The 22,212-nt window shown below is 39.0% G+C and overlaps 2 protein-coding genes across 2 annotated transcripts; both read right to left on the reverse strand.

Annotated features, from left to right (window-relative positions):
• Window positions 1-5,322: 5,322 nt before the first annotated feature.
• LOC108841912 (uncharacterized) lies at window positions 5,323-14,607 on the reverse strand. Its single transcript, XM_018614696.2, has 17 exons — window positions 14,282-14,607; window positions 14,058-14,176; window positions 13,917-13,962; window positions 13,726-13,798; window positions 13,576-13,633; window positions 13,384-13,479; window positions 13,163-13,280; window positions 12,830-13,096; window positions 12,648-12,749; window positions 12,081-12,438; window positions 11,879-11,992; window positions 11,073-11,704; window positions 10,758-10,954; window positions 10,184-10,406; window positions 9,913-10,032; window positions 8,726-9,502; window positions 5,323-8,571 (listed from the first exon to the last, which is right to left on the reverse strand). Exons 1-17 carry the CDS (start codon window positions 14,375-14,377, stop codon window positions 5,515-5,517), a joined length of 6,453 nt encoding a protein of 2,150 aa, XP_018470198.1. The 5' UTR covers window positions 14,378-14,607; the 3' UTR covers window positions 5,323-5,514.
• A 368-nt stretch (window positions 14,608-14,975) lies between these two features.
• On the reverse strand, window positions 14,976-20,900 carry LOC108842980 (DNA-directed RNA polymerase 2, chloroplastic/mitochondrial). Its single transcript, XM_018616050.2, has 19 exons — window positions 19,868-20,900; window positions 19,514-19,729; window positions 19,300-19,433; window positions 19,142-19,208; window positions 18,850-18,908; window positions 18,454-18,571; window positions 18,248-18,361; window positions 18,005-18,136; window positions 17,500-17,916; window positions 17,356-17,406; window positions 17,174-17,244; window positions 17,010-17,094; window positions 16,588-16,740; window positions 16,351-16,425; window positions 16,167-16,256; window positions 16,014-16,061; window positions 15,796-15,910; window positions 15,597-15,700; window positions 14,976-15,480 (listed from the first exon to the last, which is right to left on the reverse strand). The coding sequence occupies exons 1-19, from the start codon at window positions 20,720-20,722 to the stop codon at window positions 15,370-15,372; spliced, it is 3,015 nt and encodes a 1,004-aa protein (XP_018471552.2). The 5' UTR covers window positions 20,723-20,900; the 3' UTR covers window positions 14,976-15,369.
• Between the last annotated feature and the right edge of the window lie 1,312 nt (window positions 20,901-22,212).

Genomic DNA, 22,212 nt, shown 5'->3' on the forward strand with positions numbered 1-22,212 from the left:
CAGACAAACATATAGGGTTTCAGAACAATCATGATGAGCACATGCAGCAAAAAGAACTTGGAGAACCATACTGAAGGTAGAAAGAGTATCTTTGATGAAATCCCTCAAGACCTAGTGATGGAGATTATCGGGAGATTGCCTGTGAAATCGGTAACTAGGTTTCTTCTAGTATCCAAGTCATGGGCAAGGATCATCACCAGTCGATATTTCATCAGATCATTCCCTGCTGGGTCTGGTTCGTCTCAGCGTCGTCTCCTGGTCTGTTTCATTTGTCGAGCTAACCCAAAGACAGACCAGTATTGCTACTTCTTCTCGTCGTCTTCATCATCAACGACTTTTCTGTCACGTTTTAAATGTCCCTTTGAATATCCCGAGTGCGTTCGCTACCATTCACGTTATGCTAACGGCTTGATAAGACTTAGATGTGGTAAAGAAAAACTCATTTATAACCCTAGCACCGGTAAGTCCATAACTTTACCAAGAGCAGTCAGGGTCGACTCCAAAAATTTCTTCGGGTATGATTCAGTTAATGATCAGTACAAAATATTACTCATGACCGAAAACCTGCCTATCGGCATTCAACACGGTCAGGAATCAGCACGATATGAATATCAGGTACTCACATTGGGAGCTGAACAGTCGTCTTCATGGAGAACGATAGAATATAGCATTCCACATCGTTATTTCACTAAATTTCATGTTTGCATAGATGGTGTTGTTTACTTTGTTGCTAAAACAGGAGCTGATTGGTCCCAACTGAGTTTGATGAAATTCGATTTGAGGTATGAGAAGTTGGATCTTATAACTAGTTTATCCGCAGACATGCCAAGGCTACCACGTGGGTTCTCTTTGATAAGCTACGAGGGGAAAGTAGCCATACCCGCTAATACTAGCAGAAATACATTTAACTTGTGGATTATAGATCAAGCTGCTCCAAAACATGGATGGTTGAAGAAAAGTTTTAGTATTGATAAAACTTTGAAAAGTTTATCAGAGTTACGCATATGTGGCTCTTCTCACAAGGGTGAGTTTGTTTTGGCACCAGGGTACTATTCTGATGACTTTAATGTTATGCTTTGGAATCCCAACACGAATGGATTGAGAAAAATTAAGATTGACGTAACCGGAAACTATGAGTTCAAGCATGGTTGTACGAGAGCAATGGTTTTTCCGGAATATGTTGAGAGTATTAGGTTGTTATCGGAGGGACAGTTTCATTGTTTGCGTTAATTTAATTAAAAATAATAATTTAATTTAATGTTTGCGTTGATTAGACTTTTCTTGAATATGTTAACAAGTACTTTTATTCCATAAATTAGTTTGATTCGTCTGCTTGCTATTCTCCTACATCTCTAGTTTCAATACACATTTTGTGACCAGTTTTATTCGTTTTCTGTGATGTTATTGGCATTTGATACTTAATTTTAACTGTTTCATTCAGTACTGCTTTTCGTAAATAATGTTTATTTTTAAAACTAAATATCTATATATATAAAAAAATGTTCTCTCCCTCCTGGTTGAGACACGTCATTAATTCATTAAACAAGAGGATGACACGTATCAAATGATACGATGCGTTCTGTTAGGTTATCAAATGGGCTTTTACAGGTTTGTTTTGTTATGGGCTTTGAATAACGGTCTTTGAGTTGAGACCAAAACTATAGCTTCGCCGTCGCCTTCGACTTCTTCAGGAGTGATGACCTTTGGTATCTAGGGTTCTTCGTATTGATCAAGCACCAGTTAGGTCAATCGACCATGGATGTTCTAAAATATTGTGTGAGAAGCATCTTCGTGAGGATTCTTTGGCTTGAGATCCGTTTGCGTCGTTCCGTCTGCGATTTCTCTCCTCTGAACTGTTACATGAAGCATTGATTCAACGGCATTGACGACCTTTTTAACTCCTTAGACCCATTCCAATCAGGATTACACATTCAATGCATATTACATCTCTTCAAGGCGGTGGATCTACAGCTATAAAAGGGTAAGCTTTCACCCTGTAAAACTCATCCTCTGTACTCCTAAAAAAACAATAGAAATTTTCTTTTCACTAGAATGGCAAACTCACAGAGTGCTTTTTTATACAGAATCCCGTAAGCCTTTATATGTATAGATTTTGATTTTGAGAGAGTGCATTTGTTGTATTGTCGAAATCTGGGAATCATCTAATACTAATTGATATAATGCTTTTCTATAGGAATGAAGATATGAGTAAATCCATTTTCAAGCTCGCTGATTTCTTGATCCTATTCTTTTTGATTGCTCATGTTAAACTATATATTGCTCAGTCAACTACGTCGTTGTCTTCGTTTCTCTCGGCGGTTACTCCAACATCGACGCTGCAGTTTCCACCGGTTCCATCTTCGGTATCTAGAGCCCCAATGACGAGTGTATCATTGACTTAATCTCCTGTGTAATTAACTACTCTCCCTTTCACCTTCCACATGGCCACTCCGAAAAGATACACAATGTACATAATGTTGTTGATGTTTGCCTGTTTGTTTCTTTCAGCTAGAGTCAGAAGAACAAAGTTGTATAGTTAACGTGTGTCATCTACGCTAGGCAAAGTTGTCTTCGCCTTCACCATGGACTCAATGTACTGCGAGTTCGTCATCATGCAAGAGAACATTGAGATCCCCAAAGCCGAGAAAATATGCTCTTTCAAGTTTCAGCGAAGTGAACTACCAGCGGTGGGACTAGGATCTGAAGAGTAGTACATAGGTGATCTCAAGGATCCAGGTCGAATTGGGAAACCTTACTCGGCAAGGTACATTGGAATTTTGATCGGAGACTTTTTATATGACTTTGTTGTACGGTGGGATTTACGTGTACCCACGTGACGTCATGAGCAAAAAATGAAAAGCTTAGCCTTTTGAATTAGTATGCACAGATGAGTTTCATTGTTGAAAAATCTGGAGGAAAAGGATCATATAGCCACCGGAGAGCACTAGATATCCCACTGGCCAAGGTACCTCTTAAAAGCATTTCATCTTTATTTTATTATATTAGTTTATATCCAAAGTTTGTGTCATCAGACAAAAAAAAAATGGGATACATGACAGATATATTAGAAGGTTATACTTTACATCGGAAGCAAAGAAGAAATGAAGAAGCTGGATGATGAATTTGAAAGATTCATGCGTTTTAGTTTTGTTGATTCCAAGATTGCATAGCGGTTTTATTCTGATCACATTATGTAATGATGATAATTGTTTATCAAAAATTTATAACACATCCTGTGAAACTCTTGGTTAACTTCAATAGCAGCTACTTATTTTATGTTACATTCACATTATCTTGCTCACCTCTTCAATATCATGTTTAACCTATCATAAATCGTTATGAAATGTGATCCTCTAAAGTCCAAACCACAAACTCATTTTTCATAACCCAAAATATAGGAAATCACATTTAACCAAGGTTTTGAAAACCGGACCGGACCGGCCGGTCGGACCGGTTGAACCATGACTCCTTCATTTGGCCGAGTCCGGGTTAGTTCAAAAACCGGATTTTAGTTGAACCGGTAAAACCGCCCAAAACCCGTAAGAACCGGTGAACCGGTTTAGTTGAAAAACCCGGTTTATATATTTAAATCTAATTAGACCATTGTTTTTCATTGATTTGTAAAATTGAAGATAGTTATTCTATTAGTTTGCTTTGAGTTAGCTAAATGGTTAGTAGATTTGGTATAACGAATGAATAAAAGAGTATTTGTGTGCACGAAAAGAAAAAAATATAGATGAACTTTTTTACAGAAATTTGAACTCACGTAGTGATGGAGAAGAAGATGAAGAAATATGGAAAAAAAAGATATTTGAGAATTAAAAAGTGAGACTGCAATTATGGTAGATAAAAAGTCAATGGATCATTAATATTTATTTTAATACAATATCAGCAAAACAGAAAGTAAATCTACTGTGTATATGGTGATGTTATTATATAGAAATGCACATACATACTGTACAACCTACTAATACTGAAACCCGATTAAACCGGTCAGACCGGATTGAACCATGACTCATAAATTTTACCGGTTCATTGTCCGGTCCGGTTTTCAAAACCTTGCATTTAACCAACCAGTTGTGAATCTAGAATTATAAAAAACATACAATCAAAAGGCCACGTAACATCATCCAACCTTATATAATATTCTATACGCTGCAACTTTTTAATATAGACATAAAATAACCATCAAAATCAAACATAATTTTTTTAAGATATATAATTCCTCGCTGCCCAAACATTCTTACAGACCATAAATATTATTTGCAAATTCTAACATAAACACACACACAATAAACATATAAAATAATATAAATATATATATAACACGTTGAAAAGAAAATAAAAGAAAACAATTTTAAGAATAATCTACTGTAAAAAGGTAAATTTAGTAAGGAAATAAGATAATCCACTAAAGTATATAAAACTAAACAACAATATGTTAATTTATTTACAGGTTTATTTCTTTTCTACTAGCAAAAATATTTTTTTTTAAAGAATCTCACGGTTTTTTATGGTTCATCCAACTCCAGAAAATCATAAGAAATGATGTAATGCTACATTCAATTTTTAATATATATATAATTAAAACATAGATTATTTAACAAAAGAAAATCATTTAAATATTTTAGCAAAAAGAAAAAAAATCATATTTTAATAAATAACAAGTAATATCTATTTTAAAAATTCATAACTATTTTCTGATAATATATATGGTTTATTTAGTCAACATATAAAAATTTAACTTATATGTATATTTAAAAATAATAACAATTTATGTTAAATATTTAATCTAACTATTTAAATTATTTGTTAATTTGTATCCCGCCCGTAGGGCGGGTCGGTCCTAGTGCTTATAGAAATTCAAATACGGCTTCAGTTAACACAAAACTAGTTTGATTCATCTGCTAGCTAGCCTCCTATATCTCTATTGTTTTCTGTGATGTCGTTTTCACTGGCATTATCAATAGTTTACTCTTATCTTTTTCAAAATTAAATAATTATATATATATAATTGAATTGAGTTTTATTTCAAAGTATTTTACTGTAAAATCTATTTTTATAGTGAGAAATAATGTGAATTGTAGATGCTATAGGTAACATACAATATATGTTTTATATGAATTAACTATTTGATACTTTATATTGTTTAGTGCTGTTCTTAAATAATTTAGGTTTATTTAAATATATCTGTAGTAATATGTTTTTAGTATTAACTGTAGCAATATGTTATAGTAGTAAAAAGCAGTACATGAGCCTAGAGAAAAAAATATGTTGTAATTTATAATACTGCTTCAACTAAACATATGTTACATTTTGCGATGACTAGAAAATAAATCCCAACATATAAAGTAGTAACATAAAACTCTCGTGGTTATATGTCTGGAATACATTTAGTCTCCATAACACCAAACTATTCACAAACAAAAACATTTTGCTTCTTAATAAAACTTCTGAGAAACATACAAACATAACCAAACCATTGCAGAAACTTACTGCAAACAAAAAAAAAACTTACATGTTTGCGATCGTTGTGACAAAAGGCACCAATCTTCTGTAATCTCTTCTTCCTAGAGCACAGCTATCGAGAACTCGTCCCAATATCAGCCTTGTGTTCTGCAAAGCCACATCTCTCGGTGGTATCCCTGATTCTCCTGCAGCCGCTCCGAGAGGGAAAGCTTGCGACATTGTTGCAGCCATCATTGTGTACTGGAGAGGTCCGCTTCGAGCTTTGAATGAAGTCTGAGGTACAAGCGTTTTCTCATCACTCCCGTTCTCAAAGTAACCGGAATCCTGAGGATGGCTGCCGCCTTGTACAGGGCTACAGCTTTGAAGAAGAGCTTCGAGAACACTTAATGCTTCCCAGCAGAGCGTGCTCTCGACTAGCTGCGAGACGATAGTGTACATGTGGGGACTCTGTGAAGCATCCATGGGGGTGTGTTGGAGCAATGCCTTGAGCATAAGTAGAATGACTCGTTGGTAGTCCACTGGTCCTTTCTTTAGCAGTCTTAACAAGTGACCGAAAGCTAAAGCCGAGTGTTTCGGGAACCATTTGTTGCACAGCAGAGGAGAAACGCACGCGAGGAGATTATCAACTCGTTTAATCTCGCCTCGAGAATAAGCAACAAAAACCGTAGCCAATTCGTCTAGTGATTTCGCCCGGCACCAGATAGCAATGTTAGCTGCTACGGAACATGCCTTTTGGTACTGCTGCTGGAGTGGTATCGCCGAAACCATGACTTGGTCTTGGCTAAGCTGCAAGCAAAGCCAAGGAAGTAGACCTGTGATGTGCATCAAGAGTCTTGTCTCGGTGTCGCCAAATATAGAATCACATGAAGGCACTGTGATTCTTGATAGGACCTCGATGGAGAACTCGTGGCTAACAGTAGACATCAGCCCTTTAAGGACAAGAGGCTGTACACCTTCGAACTTGGGAAGAGTTCCACTTGACGGTGGCATCTCGTACACTCTAGAATCTGTCCTTTGGAATTCCCCCAAGTCATTAGTGTTGAACTCGTCTCGGGGCATACTCGACAAGAGAACGTTTTCAGTTGTTTTGTCACGGAACGATAGACGGTCAATAATACGGGAGAAGAGCTCAAGAACCTGGCAGTAGACATGGATGAAGTCTGTGTGCATCATGGCTACACAGCCCCAGAAGAGTTGTGGGTAGAGTATGACTTTCTCTGGCTCCATGTTCTCTACCATGACCTGTAGCGTCAGAAGGATTTCCATGATAAAACCCAAAACTGGAGGAATGGGATTGCTGAGACATCGGTGAAGACAGCGCAGAAGCGCCACACATGCATCACTTGTCACACTTGGACGTAGCGCACGGTATATTTGGTGCGAGCGACAGGCTAGATGTCTTGAAGTGCATTCCATAGCCCATTTGAGAGCTTCGGTTCCCCAAGTTTCTCGAAGATCTCCTTGAAAGAATATAGCATCGACCATACTCTGAACAAGTGCAGACAAAAGAGCAGCACTAGGAAGATCTGTTCTCACAACCGTTGGATCTTCATTCTCCCACATCATGCTCCCTCGTTTTGATTGCACATACTTAATTAAACTCACAACCTGTTGTTTGTTCTCTCCGTCGCTGTTTTCCACCTCATATAGCTCCAAATGGCGACCCGCAAGCGAGTACAGCAAATTCACTAGCAAATGTTGGCAATGCTCTAGCACAATGTCTTCAGAACTATCCATCGAAACAAAAGTGACATGGAAAAGCAAAGGCAAATGTTCCCTGAAGTCTTCATCATTCTCATATGCGATTTCTGCAAGTAGAATCAGAGCTATGTCGGCATGGGTGAGTGAGTGCTGTTGATGTCCTTGCAAGGCTGATTGGAGTTCCTTTGCATTCACACCGTGCACTGCTATCCCAGAATGCAACACATCGTCCCCGGAATTTGGTGTATCAATGAAATAATCTCCACTATCACGTGAGATATGGCGACTCCTCACACTTCCTGTTGAACTCCTAACTCCCATTAACGGTCCTGATGAATTCACCAATGATGGCAGGAGCTGACCAGAACGACCAGTAGCTACAGGAACAATGTTCAACTCCGGAGGCATTGGACTTAAAGGTCCAGAAGCACTTCTCCCAGCCACGCCTCCTGTTCTCCAGCTTAGGCTTCCACTTGTATTCCTAAGGGGACCATCAAGGGATCCTCGGACAAGAAGTGGTGACATGTGTGGCTGATTGTCTGCAACTGAAACAATTTGAGGTGCTGTGGCAGGTCCCTGAGAGAACTCCAGCACAAAATTGCCACTGGAATCACCTCGGTTTACACCATAACCAATGGGTTCTATACTGTCTTCCAGCATCCGTTGTGATAATTGGTAAACCAGGTGATCAATAGTACGCTGAGGACATATACGCGCCAGGTACAAACTTACACGTTTAGCAACTGAAAAATATGTAGCAAATGCACCAGTTATTTCGGCAGATGCATTTGAATCACAGTCCTCAATGCCCTTTGTGATCAAGAAATCCAATACAGGGCTAATGTTTCTGGGCTTACTAGCAATTGTACTCCAAAGTTTTTCAATTTCATCAGGAAACTGATCCCCATGTCGCCATGTGACATAGTAAAGACTTTTTAGTAATCTTTCACTCCAGCCCGAATCCTTGAGTTTCCAGAAATTAAGGTTCTCAATCCATGGAGCCATACATGTCAAGACCTGATGTTGAGCAATTATATCAACAGCATCCAGCTGACGCTGCATAATTTCTTCACAAAGGAGCTGGCTTAACTCAGGATGATCCTTGGCGAGTTTGCAGGAGAGCTTGTACTGGAACTGTTGATAAGAATCCGGAAGATTACCTACAACCGCTGCTCTATAACCTCCTGAACCGTCTATACCATCCTCAGCCCACTCACGCATTGAAAGTGTCTCAAGCATTTGAAGAGCATCATCACGAATTTGTCTAGATGGGTCGACTACCTTGTACAGAATTAGACTCAAGAGCCTCTGGATTTCACATTTTGGTATTTCTTGTCGCATGTAGACCTCAGCCAACACACTGAAGTACCCATCAGCTATAGCCGCATCAGAGTAGTAACACTGGAAAAAGTACAGCTGTATTAGTCCATGTAGTTTTAACAGAGTACAATAACAACCTTCGTTGCATGGATAAGCTGTCATCATTGGTCAAGATATAATTCCACCAAAATTTAATGAACACAGCTTCCATACATTCAATTAGAAAGAACTTTACCTGATCAATGCAGGCAGGGAAGAGATCCAAGTTTGTTAGTAGAAGATTCTTCAAAGCCAATTTGGCCAACGCGACACGTTGATGACCACCTATATGCCTATCACGGCCTGTTGTCCCTCGTCCACCTTCTCCTGTGTATTTGGAGTACGATGGAGTTCTCGGATCGGCAGGCGAGTAACCAAAAGGGACCCTGGGAGCAGGCTCGATGAACAAACTATTTATCCAAGATATCACGCGGCCGCTCATTTTCCTTGCATTGTCATCAAAACACGGTCCATACAGAAGGGAAGCCATTGCGTTCAACGAGGCCCACTGGATGGCTTCAATTTGCTCATTCAGTTCCTTGTCAAAAGAAATCTTGTCTATCGAATCCTTCGACCGGTTATGCTGCGAGGTCTTATAGCGCTCAACTTCCCGGCGATAATCACTAACAACATCCTGTCCCCACGTACTTCCTGTATCATCAGACCAAGAAAGGAGCAGATCGAATAGACGTTTCCTACTTCTAACATCAAATTTCTCTGACTTTGAATCAACAAATTCAGGGGCAAGGAATCTTAAAACAGACGCAAGTGCATAGCGCAGAGGCTGAATTTCCTGAAAGCTTTCAGGAAGTGCCGACGATATGTGTCTTGTTGAATCATCGATGAACCTCAGATAATGGAGGCGGAAAACTGGTTTACGAGCAAGCATTCCAGGCCAGACATTCTCAGACACTGTTCGATATATATTAGCAACATGAACACGGAGGTCCTCTCTTCGACCTCCTTTTTGGATCTGCATTCATATCACAAGCATACATTTTTAAAACCTGCAGCAGCCCTTACTGAGACAATACTGAATACTTTCGTTCCCTCAACTTCAATTCAAGATGAAGGGATTACTACAAGCAACTAAGCCAACCCAGGGAAAATCTAGCATATTGTGCCCTGAAGTTCAACATGAAGTTCAATAAAGCCACATAGAGGGTACAAATAATGGCAGTGGCTTCTAGCATTTTTCATGCATGCGACTGCCCTTACTTTTTCACGTTTTCTCAATCCTTTTGCTTAGCTAGTTTTACTTCATTTTGATACATTCATTATAAACTTCCAATACCCATACCTATCTTGGACAGGAAGGACTTTCAGGTATAGTTCTAAACGAAAGTAAATTGGGACATGCTTTTCCACAATTTGAGCGCATACCTTCCACTTTGGCTTTGTCTCAGTCTCTAATGAAATGTCGTCCATGAAAGATGCTAGCTCGCTAAACATGATTTCACATGCCTCCAGATGCGAGCGCCCGAGGGCCATAGTTGCAGCATGCTATATGAGATGAAATATAAAGTACAGATTGTTAAAAAAATTATCTAGGAGAAAAGATTCAATCAAAACCACAGAGAGCGAACAAGACAAGTAAACTTAGTGACAAAACTACCCGCTTCAAACTTAAAACGCACGAAAAAAAAATACTTACATTGTGAGTCTCTGACCCAAATCTAAGATAAGGGAAAATAAGGTGGTACATGTCTCTGGTTGACGCAATGCTACCCGCATCTTTTCCATCAGGTGGACACGAACACACAAACATAGCATATAGAAGCCACTGATCCAGTTTGTTATCTGTATCTTGTGACTGGCTAGCCTTTCCACCTAACTCATAAGGTGTAATATAGGCAAGGCGGTGCATAATTTCAGACCTAAGATGAGAAGGGAATCATAGTTTTCGTCATGTCAATTAATAATAGCAAAAGAGGTATGTCAATAAAATGAACCAAATATTTTTTAATGCAAAAAGCAATAGTTTGCTTGCATACTGGCATTAGATTTTCGGAGAAAACTCTAAATATTCCCACACCAAAGTAAAATTTTATCTGCACGTTAAACTATCATATCTTTTTTGAGAGGCTTGTTGATCCATGAAGCTTACTTTTCTAATCCTTATAGACTTTTGACTTTCTTGAATGATTTAGGAGAATGTTGACAGTAAGAGAAGAAGGTAATACTAAGAGAAACACACAGAAGATAATGCAGCTAAGGAATATACTTACTTGGCTTCTTGAACAGAGCGTGGGCAGAGCTCAGCAGCATATTTAACAAGCTCGCTGAGACACCGACCCCATCTGTTCTTATCAGGGCTCTCAAAGATTATGGATTGAAGAGTCACATCGGGAGGAATGGCATCGGAATCTCGCCTCAAATCAAATGGACGGGCAGAATCCCAGTAGCAACTTTGAACTATATCCTCCTATTATATGAATAAAGAAGAAAAAAGAGGATACAATCTCAAATTTTTCATAGAGCCCGCCTAAAGGCTAAAAATGTAAAGCCTCCTAAAGAGTGAGATATACACAGAAAATACTTACCCCATGTTCTTCCAAGACATCGATCATGTGTATGGGTTCAGCTTCAAATTTCATAACATGGTCTGGGTGCTCTTGAATCATGAGATCTCGAATATCATTTCTCAATGCACGTACACATCGCAATAATTCTAGCGCAGTATGCCGAATCTGGCTGTCGACTGAACTAAGAAAATGGAGGCCAACAGCATCAATATCAGCGGCGCGAAACTCAATTGCATCTGCTGCTTGATGAAAAGATAATTTCTTGAACCTATCATTTCCCTTGTCTGTTTTCTTTTCCTCTTCAGCATTAGAATCTTGTCTGTCATCTACTAAACAAGCCCTCCAGAAACGCATGAGTTCCAACAAGCGTCCTAGTGATGTTTGAATGAGGAGTGGAAACTCATCAGGAAGCTTTAAGATGAAGTTCGCCATCCCTCTCATAACTGCAAAACGGCGGTGAGGAAGGTATCTAACAATCCGGTTCAGGACTTGCACTGCTTCCTCTCGAACTCCAGGATCAATACTTATACCATGCTGAGGTATTATTTCAGTGATCTTATCACTCCGTCCAACTTCCTCTATCAGATAAGGTATGCATTTCAGCACTGATCGGAAGAGAGATCCTTGAGACTTTTCTTTATTAATAGCATCTGCATATGTCTAGAAAATTAGCAACTAATGTTTTCAGTAGGAAGTATTAGCCAGAGAATCCCAGCTAGAAATGAGAAAAAGCATACACAAGATTTGGTGATCTTTGACCCTCCCCACAAAAACCATGTGCATCATAGTAAGTTTTTTTTCTTTTTGCGGAAAAGTAAGTTTACCTATTGTAGTCCTCGATGATGTTAGAAGAGCTTGACTATAGGTCCTGTGGCAGGATCTCAAGATTGACTCAATTGCTGCTTTCACCTTTGGTATGTAATGGCCAATTCCATGGCCTGTTAAGGAATATTAAGACAATTTACGTGTATGAAAAGACAAGTTTATGAAGACCAACTAACGACCTAATTCAGGTTAACAGGTTACCGTTGAATATTTCCAAGCCAACATACTGGCTTGAAGGTGACATAACGAGGGCAAGCAAAGCACGAATACCAATAATTTTTGCTTCACTTGGACTATCTTGCTTTAACAGTTCTAGTAACATGTGATTCATGGCGAAGTCAAGGTTATGATCAGCTATGGTCACACAAAACTCAACGAGTTTATCTTGTTGGACATCTTGAGTGAGCATTCCTTTTCTCAGAACAGTTAACAACTGTGATGTCACGCTATCCAAGTAATCCCATATACGATTTGGTGGCTGGGTAGCAGCATAGACACTCAAATAGAACCTTAACACCCGGTGAAGACAATCAAGTGCCATGTAACGATGGTTTTTATCCTGCAAAATGTGCATTTTGTAGTATAATGAATAAAACCAAGATATATATACTACCAAGAAAATGCTTGAATAAGAAGCTAATGTAGTCAGAGGTCCTGAACTACTTTAAAAAGCGCTGCCGTAAATACAACTGTATCAGGGTGTGCGGACATGACAATTGCTCTCGTGCATTCTTACTTAATTTGAAATCTGGGTGGAGGCAAACTTACTCTTAGAAGCTTGTACAATTGCTCCATGTGAGAGCTTAAATTATGATGAAATATAAGCGGGTCTCCGAGACAGAGAAGAAGAGTCACAAGCGGATAGCCAACCTATTTGCCCAATAATACATATTAAGGACTGAAATAACAAGGGAAGCATGATAAACTGATTTTGAATCAGATTGACGTACACCAAGATGTTTGCTCTGTTTCTCCATCCAATGGATTAGCTGCACTCTGATGCGTCCAACAGCCTCATACCAGAGTGTCAGCGCAGGCTCTGCAACTGAAGGAGGCCACTGGCTTTTGCCACCATCGGAAAGGGGCGCCAGGATGTTAGAAAGCATATTGCAAAGCGCATGATGAAGCTCACTTTTACGCTTGTGTGGAGCACGGTTAAGAGGGTTTGCTTTAGCTACAAAGGAGGCAGACGCATTTAACCCACCCTCACTCTTAACCTGGAAATAAACATAATGTCACGTTCGCTTCCTGAAACTGCATTTCCTAAGAAAACAGAGACATACCCCAAGCTTTAAGTATCGCATCCCATTGATGATGCTGAGAGTTTCACTTCTCGCAACACTTGTGTCAATCCGGCGGGTATTGAGTTCCATGAAGAACCGTTCAGTGACAGAGCTGAATCTGTTAGTGATAAAATCACAGTAATAAAGGATTAGAATGGTCGAGGTTGCGGCTGAAAACTGGATCACTGCTTTCACAAACTAACATTAAAAGAATGAAATACCTAATACGGGATAGTGCACCCAAGAGTTGAGCAACCAAGTCAAGAAGAAGACCCCTCAAATCGACCAGTGAAGGGTATTCTACTTGGCTAACAACCCTGCAACGAAGGAGCACACAATTCATAAACAAATTAGCCTTTTTTGCATCTCGAAAAGCCAAAGGATAAAAGCATACTGATTGGAAAATCACTAACCTGTCAGCGTTAATTAGCCAATCAAAAACAAAATTCTCAAGTCCAGACCATAGCTTCTCTGCCGCCATTCACGCAAAAGAATTCACCGTTTAGCAAAACGCATTATACAGAATTAGGTTGGAAATAAAGAGAAAAGAGAAAGTAACAAACCGGTGAGGCCTTCCTGGGGGCAACACTCGACGAAGCGAATACAAGCAGAGCAGAAGATGCACTCAACAGCCAGCTGATTCATTCCAGTATAAGAAAGAAAAAAGAAAAAAAATGAAAACCGGATTCGATAACTGATTAGTCAAAAGAAAAACCATGTTCTTAAAGAGAGGTAAGAAGAAACAGAAATGTACCTTTCTCTGGAAAGTGGATGCATTATTTGCACCTTTAGGTGATTCACTGCAAGCCAGCCAGATATTTAAAAACAACAACATTAATTAACGGTCCAGAGAAGAAGATCAAGAATTGGAATGAGATGTACAGTAGACACAGACCTTTCCCTCCATTTGAGAAGAGCTTCTAAAAGAGGAACAGGAGTGTGACGCGCAATCATAGCCAATGAATCGAGGACTTGCTCGTAAGCAGGATCTGATGGACGAAGGTACTGTCCATCCTGCAATCCAAACATCATCATCACCAACACACAATAAAATAAGAATACAACAACTCACTACCAAGGAAGAAAGCTTAGTTGATTGAGAAGGAGGAGGAGAGGAACCTGAGCCTGAGCTGTCTCGATTCGGCGTCTCGCGAGAGGTAAGAACCTCTGAAGCAGCGCTTCTACTATCAATTTCGCCGCACTCCCGGACTTCATCACTTCTTTCTCAACAAAGAGAGTAGATCTGAATCAAACGAGTCTGACTCTGACCTGAATGAATCTCTATTGATGTGTCCAAAAATCAATCCCACAAATCACGAAAACATTATTCTAAGGGAGGGACTTAGTTGGAAGATCCACGCACAAGAAAGAATCGCTTTAGTTGATCGACGAGAGTTGCTTCCTTTCTTTCTTTTTTTAGCCAAAAAATCATTTCTTTTCTAACAACACAACAGCACTTGGGATCAAATAAAACAACAACAGTGTGTTATTGACTTTAATCAATCTTTGGTTGTTTCCTTAATTTGTCTTATAAATATCAGTTAATTTACCTATTCTGAAGACTCTTGATTATTTATTTATGCTTTTAAATCTTAGATGTAATGTTAAGCAATGTTTAAAAAATGTTAAGTTAGGCATTTTAGAACAAAGGAATGTCTAAACCAATTTTTGTATGATTTGAGCGACTTTAAAAACATTGTTTAAAAAAAATCATTTCGTTTAAATCTGGTTTGCCATTCAAATACCTATCTGTACCAATTTTTAGAACACTGGTTGTATCTCTTAAATAATCCAATCTCTATATTCTGAAAAATTAACTTCCAATTCTGTTTCTCAGTTAATAATCCATCTCTTATACAAGCCCCACCCCCATACAGTGTACCGACCGGTTTACAACACAACATCAAATAGACCTAACCAAGTTACGGCACTCTCAGAAGCTACCATCTTATGAGCAAAAGCTTCAGCAGCACATTGTGGAAACAAAAGTATCACAGCTTTTTCTGTTACTCTTTTATCTTTTCTCTGCGTCTCTGTAAACAAACGCAGAAAGCTTTTCTCTAGCTCCGGTCCTTGCAAGAAGCTTGTCTCCCTTACACACAAAGCTCAAGCATTGGGGATGAGACTCTGTTCTCTCTCTCATCTTGTTTCTTGAGAGCTTGGAAGATCTCTCTTGAGGATCTAGTGAACCCCTAGATTCCTTTTTATCAGTTAAAGAAATAAGTCGATTCTAACACAACTTTTAAATCCAAATCTCCTCGTTCAGGCAGAGGTGGAAACTCTAAATGAGGAAACGATTTCTCAAAGCTCTCCAGTAACTGTTGGATAAAAACAAAAACAAACAAACAAAAAGATAGCTAGGTCATGATCAGACTTCCCCAAAGCCATATACACTGAACCAAGTGGAGATGGAGAGAGAGTTAGTGAAGCTTACATTCTCTAGTATCGGTTGTGAATACAGCTCAACAAACTTTTCCCGTAATATCTTATTTAATTTATCAACGTCGCACGCATGTGTCCAGAATGAGTCATGAACTCCTGTTAGAATAGCAATGCAATTAGTTGACACAAGACCGAAAAAGGGTTTCGAGAGAAACATGGAGATTTTTAAGCTGTGAAAAAAATGATAGAACCTGCAAAACACACGCCTAATCTTTTGCAGGCAACTGCAGTCATCATCATATGAGACCCGTCAAGGGAGTGAATAAAATTTGGAGGAAAAGCTGTCCTTTGTCGCCTGACAATGACCTAAAGAAAACAAAAAAACAATACCCACAAAACTCTCTCGTTCAGAATAAGCCAGCACCAGACTCTGTTTATAAGCAAAAATCAAGGTAAAGCTGAGGCAGACCTTATCAGTTTCACGCTGTAGCGATAAGGTTTGGAGGGATGTCTTTACCTGCATTCATTTCGATTTAAGGAAAAAGACATCCATTACATTCAAAGACAAGAGCAATGCTGCTCGCACGATGTGATCTTCAGTATTCATTTCAGGAAGACTTACGAGTTTTGTTCCCATTTGGAGATAAGGTTGCACAACAGGAAGACCCAATGGTGTTGTCCATCGAACTGTTTCGTTTTCTGACGCAATAATCTGCTTACATAAAAGATTTTTTTATTTTCATAGAAAAATTCTTAAAGAGTACAAAAAGTAAATATAATAGACGCTGAAGAAAATGGCTACACACCTTTGCACATTCACCAAACCAATGCATGATGGCTCGTGCAGCTTCAAACATTTCATCCATAGCAGCCAATGTTACCTGCCCCAACATTACAAAACCAAACATGATGGTTTGCAAAGTACATGTGAAGTGGAAAGTAGTTTAAACATTTTAAGCACATTCTTTGAAGAGTAGATGAATCAAATTTCCAAATCAACAATTACTAGTGTAAGTACTTTCATCAGCCGCTAATATATATACCTTTGCTGCATAGCAAGCCACCCCAAAAATTTCCTTGTCATCACTAAATGCACTGCGCTCCTTCAACCTTCTCTTTATTTGATCCCGCGCACCAATGTAAGTAACACCATAGACTGATGTCATAACCGTCTGCTTTACAAGCTTCCGATCCACCTAACAACCATCAAGTGGAAACAGCTGACCAAGTTATATGACTGAGTAGACAATGCCCCAAATAAAACAAATATCAGGCAACTTGCTCACACGCCTAAACTATATCTAATATCAAAACAGTTCATGAAAATCCATTTTATGTGATTTAACAAAGGATTACAAAGATGAATGAGATTTCTGCTTCACTGTGCAAGTAAAAAAAAGGTGAAAAGCGAGACACAGAGCGTTGGGAAATGGAAAAACAATATAAGGGAATTTCAGAGATGGACCTGGTCGATTAATTTTCTTGCACGCAATGCATCTGGATAAATTTCAGGATCTTTGGCTGCATCTCGGCGCATAATATCAAGAACCCTACAGTGCATATGCATATGAAATTTTGAGTGCGCATATTAAAATTACGTCAGATTTAAGAAGTAGATGCAGAGCTTACCTGGTAGCTATTTCTGAATAAACATCTGCTGGCTTCTCACCTGCAACTAGATTAACAGCTTCTGCTCCTATCTGATAATCATTTTTTTTTTAAAACAAAAAAATACAAATCAGACAAAAAAAAAGATGACAGGCGGCCAGAGAAAATAAAAACTCCATAGTATATAAAAACAAGAGAATTACTGTATCTCTCCCAAGCGCAGCATAATGCTGTAAGCCATTGCAGGAACCATCCTGGACAGAACCAAAGTGAAAGAAAAGAAGTTCGCTTCAATACTGAAGGAGGAGATGTCAATGTGGTAAGTGGTAACTTCTGCCAGAAAGTACCTGATGTATAGGAATATGTGAGAGAACAGTCTCCGGGGATGGACTTCGGAGAGCTTCAGTGAGATTTATGCACACGGCCAAGCACTGAAATGGGTCTTCAGCTTGCAGCCACCATCTGCTTCCTTCAAGTGGTCTGTCTGCTGAATCAAATATGTCATCCAAGTGACTTTCGGTGAAAGCTAGACGTCCCTCATATGATAACTTATCTACACCACCAGCATACAAGTTTGCTAAGTGTATCTTCAGCCAGCGCAATCCTGGACTTCCCAGAGGCCTTCCCTCAGCAAACTCCAAAACACCCCGGCACAGATCAGAACCGAGATGATTCAAGTGTGGAGGCATGGGATATGCACGTCCCCGGAAGTCAACATTGTGGGGATAGTAAAAACCTTCCTCATCTTTCATTTTTCGTGCTACCTGTCACATTTTAATATTCAATACTTACCAACAGAACTCTCAAAACGGCACGTTACTTCGATGCCAAGGGGAGGGGGAGAAAGCTCACAGAAAGCTTGAGTTCTATGTCACAGCGCAGAGAGTGTCTCTCGCTGTTCTCCTTCTTAGCAGACTTCATTTCCCACTTCCATTTCTTAAGAATGCTCTCATCTTCAGTGTCCGGCTTTTCGGGTAAAGGAACCTTCAGTTTGAAATTCAGGAAATTTGAGGTTCGTTATGCACAAGAGCAATAATGTCGAACTATTGTACAGATGAAAACGGTAATCATTATAAGATCGATGTAGTAACTCACATCATTACGGTCCACCAGATCAGCAGTACAGCCGCCACTGCTCCATATCCTATCCACAACCGTTAAGACTCGCTTATTTACTCTCCATCTAGTACTTCCAAGCGTATCCAGGGCCTAGAAAATATCCATAAGATATATATAACAGAAATTAACATATGTAACTGATTCCCCCATTTAAAGCACGTGAAGAAAATGTATTGTCTGACCTCAAAGACTGGTTTTAGTTGTCCTTTGGGAGCGCTCTTAATTGCGTCTCTTTGTTGCTTAGCTCCATGAGTTTTCATGATATAAGACGCTAAGAACAAGTAAGCACCTTTGTCGTATCTGAAAAATAACAAAAAATGAAAATGCTTAAAAGAACTCACTACAATAAAACTCTTCCAAGATCATGTTAAATTTTCTAGAAGCTGTATAAATCTAAATTTTCTATTTTAAGCTTCAAGGGTTTCTATCAGATCCGAGTAACAAGTCTTGTTCACAAAACATAGTACGATAACTATTATCATACTAAAGAATTCGTTTATGGAATTGAGTTTTGAAATCCCATTCAAAATGCAATTATTTCACTTAGCGTAAGCATACAGCAAAGAAAGCTTACTTACCCGGACCATTTGAGAGGGGGGACCAGCATTGGCATATATGGCATCACTGCATATCTCCCCTGCACGACAAAAGAAAGGTGAAATTCACACTTCCTACAATAGGAATCAGGTGGTCTTCGCTATACATTAATCTTTAAATTCCACATCTATCCATTCCTATTTACAGGCGGCACCCAAAGTCAAACCCTCTTGGATATTACTCTTGAGTTCAGAAAGATTTTCACAATTTCTTTTGTTGATTTTAGGTAAGAGTTAATCTGACTAACAAATCAATCAAGAATAGGTCACCAACCGTTTTTTCTAAGCCTTTGCGGACCAAAGGATCACACTCGATTACACCATATTTTCTCCCAGATTTCCTGTTGTACAAGAAAGGCCAAAATATGAGGCCTATGACATTCAGGACAAGAAGATGCGAACTACTTGAAAACCATAGACCAAATTCCTCACATGCTTCCTTGCGCTACTGTCTTGAAGGTATGCTTAAATGCAGGCCGAACATCAGGCAGATCATTATCCTGCTGATTAGTTGGGGATTGTATATAAGCTGTTCTTACCAACAACTCTATAAGATGACTTCCAACCTGGGATGTAAATTAAGCAAGTATTAAAACCAACAGCGGATTTCTTTACTTAGCAATATCGTAGCCAAGCATACACACACCTTAGCCCTAGCATCTGCGGACCATGGTTTTGTATAGTCATGTGATTGCAAGATCTTTCTAACTGCTGACAGCTTCTGTTTCTTTATCAAGTCATTGACCTTTTTCCTTAACCTATCTTGTTCTTTCATTGGATTTCCGTTTTCAACTTCCCCGCTCTCCTCAGTGTCATCCTCTTTTTTCTTTCTGGTCTTATCGAGGAATGTGCATATTCTTATCTATCCAATCAAGAAAAAGATAGAAAAAAACGCTATTAGAACCTTATAGGCTAATATAAAAGAAACCAATACTTTCACACCTTCACAACGGGCAAACCAAGAAACAAAGAAGAAACCAGAGAGAGAGAGCTAACCAACCTCTTGTTCAATGGCATCGCCTACTGAACAAGCCGCCTGAACAACCTTAACACAACCATTATCACCACCGGTCATCAAATGCCCCATCAACTTATGCATCGTGATAACAGCAACCATGTCGGCAGGCAACTGATCAATATAATGCGCATAGACCGCTTTGCTCTTCCCCAATCTAAACAACTCCTGTTCTTTACCAATAACATCTCTCAACGGTTCGAACCAACCCAAAAACAATGACTTCACATAAGGCAGATTGGGGGCAAGCTTCTGCTCGCACATATCCGCCAGAAGCTCCCTATACTCATTAGCAGCTCTCTCCCACTCCTCCGTCTCGATCTTAACCTGTCTCCTCCACAGATTCTTATACTTGCTACGACCCATCCCAACGCTCTCCTGGTTCTTCATCCTCCACGAGCGATGATCCTCTCTCTTCTTCTCTTTCCTCATCTCCTTCAGCAGCTCGTTCACCTCGTCGACGACGACCGAAGGATCTTCCTCCACATCCGTAGACGAGACCTCTTCCGCTACGCTCGTGTAGCCTCTAGAGGCGTGGAACCCCAATTCGTGACATTTTGGGTCCGGGATGGATCCGAGGAGAGGAAACCGAAAGCTGGAGCCTTTCGAGACGACGTGAGTAAACCCAAGAAGGCAACGGGTTTGGGAAGAAGCGGCGGCTGCGACGAGGGCTGATCTAGCTGGAGGCCTTGAGATTGCTAGTTTGGCGATGTTTCTCCACATAGGGAAGGATTCTGAGACTGGGCCGCGGAGATGAATCAAGGGTTTACGGGAAGGGATCAGATGATTTGATGCGTTTGTTTGATTTGCGGAGAACAGTGGAGTTTGGGAACTGGACATTCAATCGAGCTTACACTGAGTAGAAATCGATGAAGGATACGAGATTGAAGAGATTGGATCGCATGAGGGAGAACACATAGAGCGGGATTGGTAAATTTGGGGAAGAAGAAGAAGAAGAAGTGGTGAGTTAAGAGTACACGAGGAGGAAGCCGCCTTAAACCCTTTGTTAAAAACCCTTGCTTTCTTCTAGTTCTAACTTCAAAGGCTTCTCTGTGCTGTTGTAACTCGACCCGAGTAGAAAAGAATCATGCCCGACCCGGGCGAATATCTTACAGAGGCCTTTAATTAGGCCCATCTATAGCCTCTTTAGCAAGCAAGAAGGCTTGAGGAACTTATGGAGCCCAATTAATTATTTAGTTTATTTTCTCGTTTATCTATACAGGATCCTATTGGTTTTTTTTTACTAAAATTAATCATTTAATTATTATATTTTTTCTTTTTTAATAGAATTTAAGCATTTATAAAAAAATTGATTTTTTATTGAAAAGTATAAATCTTTATTAAAAGTATATAACTTTTTTATTTAAAAAATTAACCACATAATAAAATTAATTTATCAGAGTTATACCAACTTAATTCTTTAAAAAAACAAAGTTTAATTTTTTAAACATAAATACTCATTAGACATGGACGTTCGGGTATCCATTCGGGTACGGATCAGTTCTTTCGGATATCAGGTTTTTCGGGTTTTGAAATTAAACCCCGTTTGGGTATTATAAAATTTTGGATCGGGTTCGAATCGGGTCTTTCCAGGTCTGGGTGGGTTCGGTTCTCATGCATAAGAACCTGAAAAATAACCAAATAACCAAAGTATCTAAAACAGGTTCAGTTAGTTGTACTCAAAGTAACCAAATTATCTGATTCGATTCAAATTTTTGTATCCAAATTACTCAAAAGTAACCAAAAGTAACCAAATATATCCATTCTATACAGTTTTTTGGGTAAATTTTTATCCAAACTATCATATTTTATCCAAAAATACTCAAAGTACTGAAAATAACTACTATAGTTAAATTATAATATTAATTTAAAATATTAAAATAATTATAAATATAATTATAACGTATATTTTTAGATATATGTTCACATTTCGGATATCTTCAGGTGCTCATTCGGTTCTCGGTTTGAGTCGGGTTCGGGACCGATTCTTCGGATATATCAATTTAGAACTCATTCGGATATTTATCCCGTGTGTGATCGGATTCGGGACCCTGATTTTCGGATCGGTTTCAGGTTAGTTCTTCGTGTCCGGATATTGTGCTCATGCCTATACTCATTTAAAATGAAACACGATAAAAAGCTTAAGTTTTTTATAAAAAAACAAATATATAAAAATATGATATTTACTAAATATTTGTCAGTTTAAAAAAAGAAAAAGAAAATAAATCCGCGCTTTTATCAATTTAAAAAAAGAAAAAGAAAATAAATATGCGCTTTGAAAGAGCGGATCAAATCTAGTGTGCTTCTATTGTTTGACCATTGGGGTTTGA

This window comes from Raphanus sativus, chromosome 2 (genome assembly GCF_000801105.2).
Source record: "Raphanus sativus cultivar WK10039 chromosome 2, ASM80110v3, whole genome shotgun sequence".
Classification (NCBI taxonomy): domain Eukaryota; kingdom Viridiplantae; phylum Streptophyta; class Magnoliopsida; order Brassicales; family Brassicaceae; genus Raphanus; species Raphanus sativus.

Bases quoted from the DNA above. Each gene is read 5' to 3' on its own strand.
- LOC108841912 (XM_018614696.2), bottom strand. From the start codon at position 14,377: ATGAAGTCCGGGAGTGCGGCGAAATTGATAGTAGAAGCGCTGCTTCAG. The intron at 14,177-14,281 runs GTTCCTCTCCTC...TTTGGATTGCAG, and splicing joins TCGAGACAGCTCAGGCTCAG to GATGGACAGTACCTTCGTCC. The intron at 13,963-14,057 runs GTCTGTGTCTAC...GCTGGCTTGCAG, and splicing joins CTTCTCAAATGGAGGGAAAG to TGAATCACCTAAAGGTGCAA.
- LOC108842980 (XM_018616050.2), bottom strand. From the start codon at position 20,722: ATGTCCAGTTCCCAAACTCCACTGTTCTCCGCAAATCAAACAAACGCA. The intron at 18,572-18,849 runs GTAAGTAAGCTT...GTTATTTTTCAG, and splicing joins CCCCCTCTCAAATGGTCCGG to ATACGACAAAGGTGCTTACT. The intron at 17,095-17,173 runs GTAAGCTCTGCA...TATGCACTGTAG, and splicing joins TATTCAGAAATAGCTACCAG to GGTTCTTGATATTATGCGCC.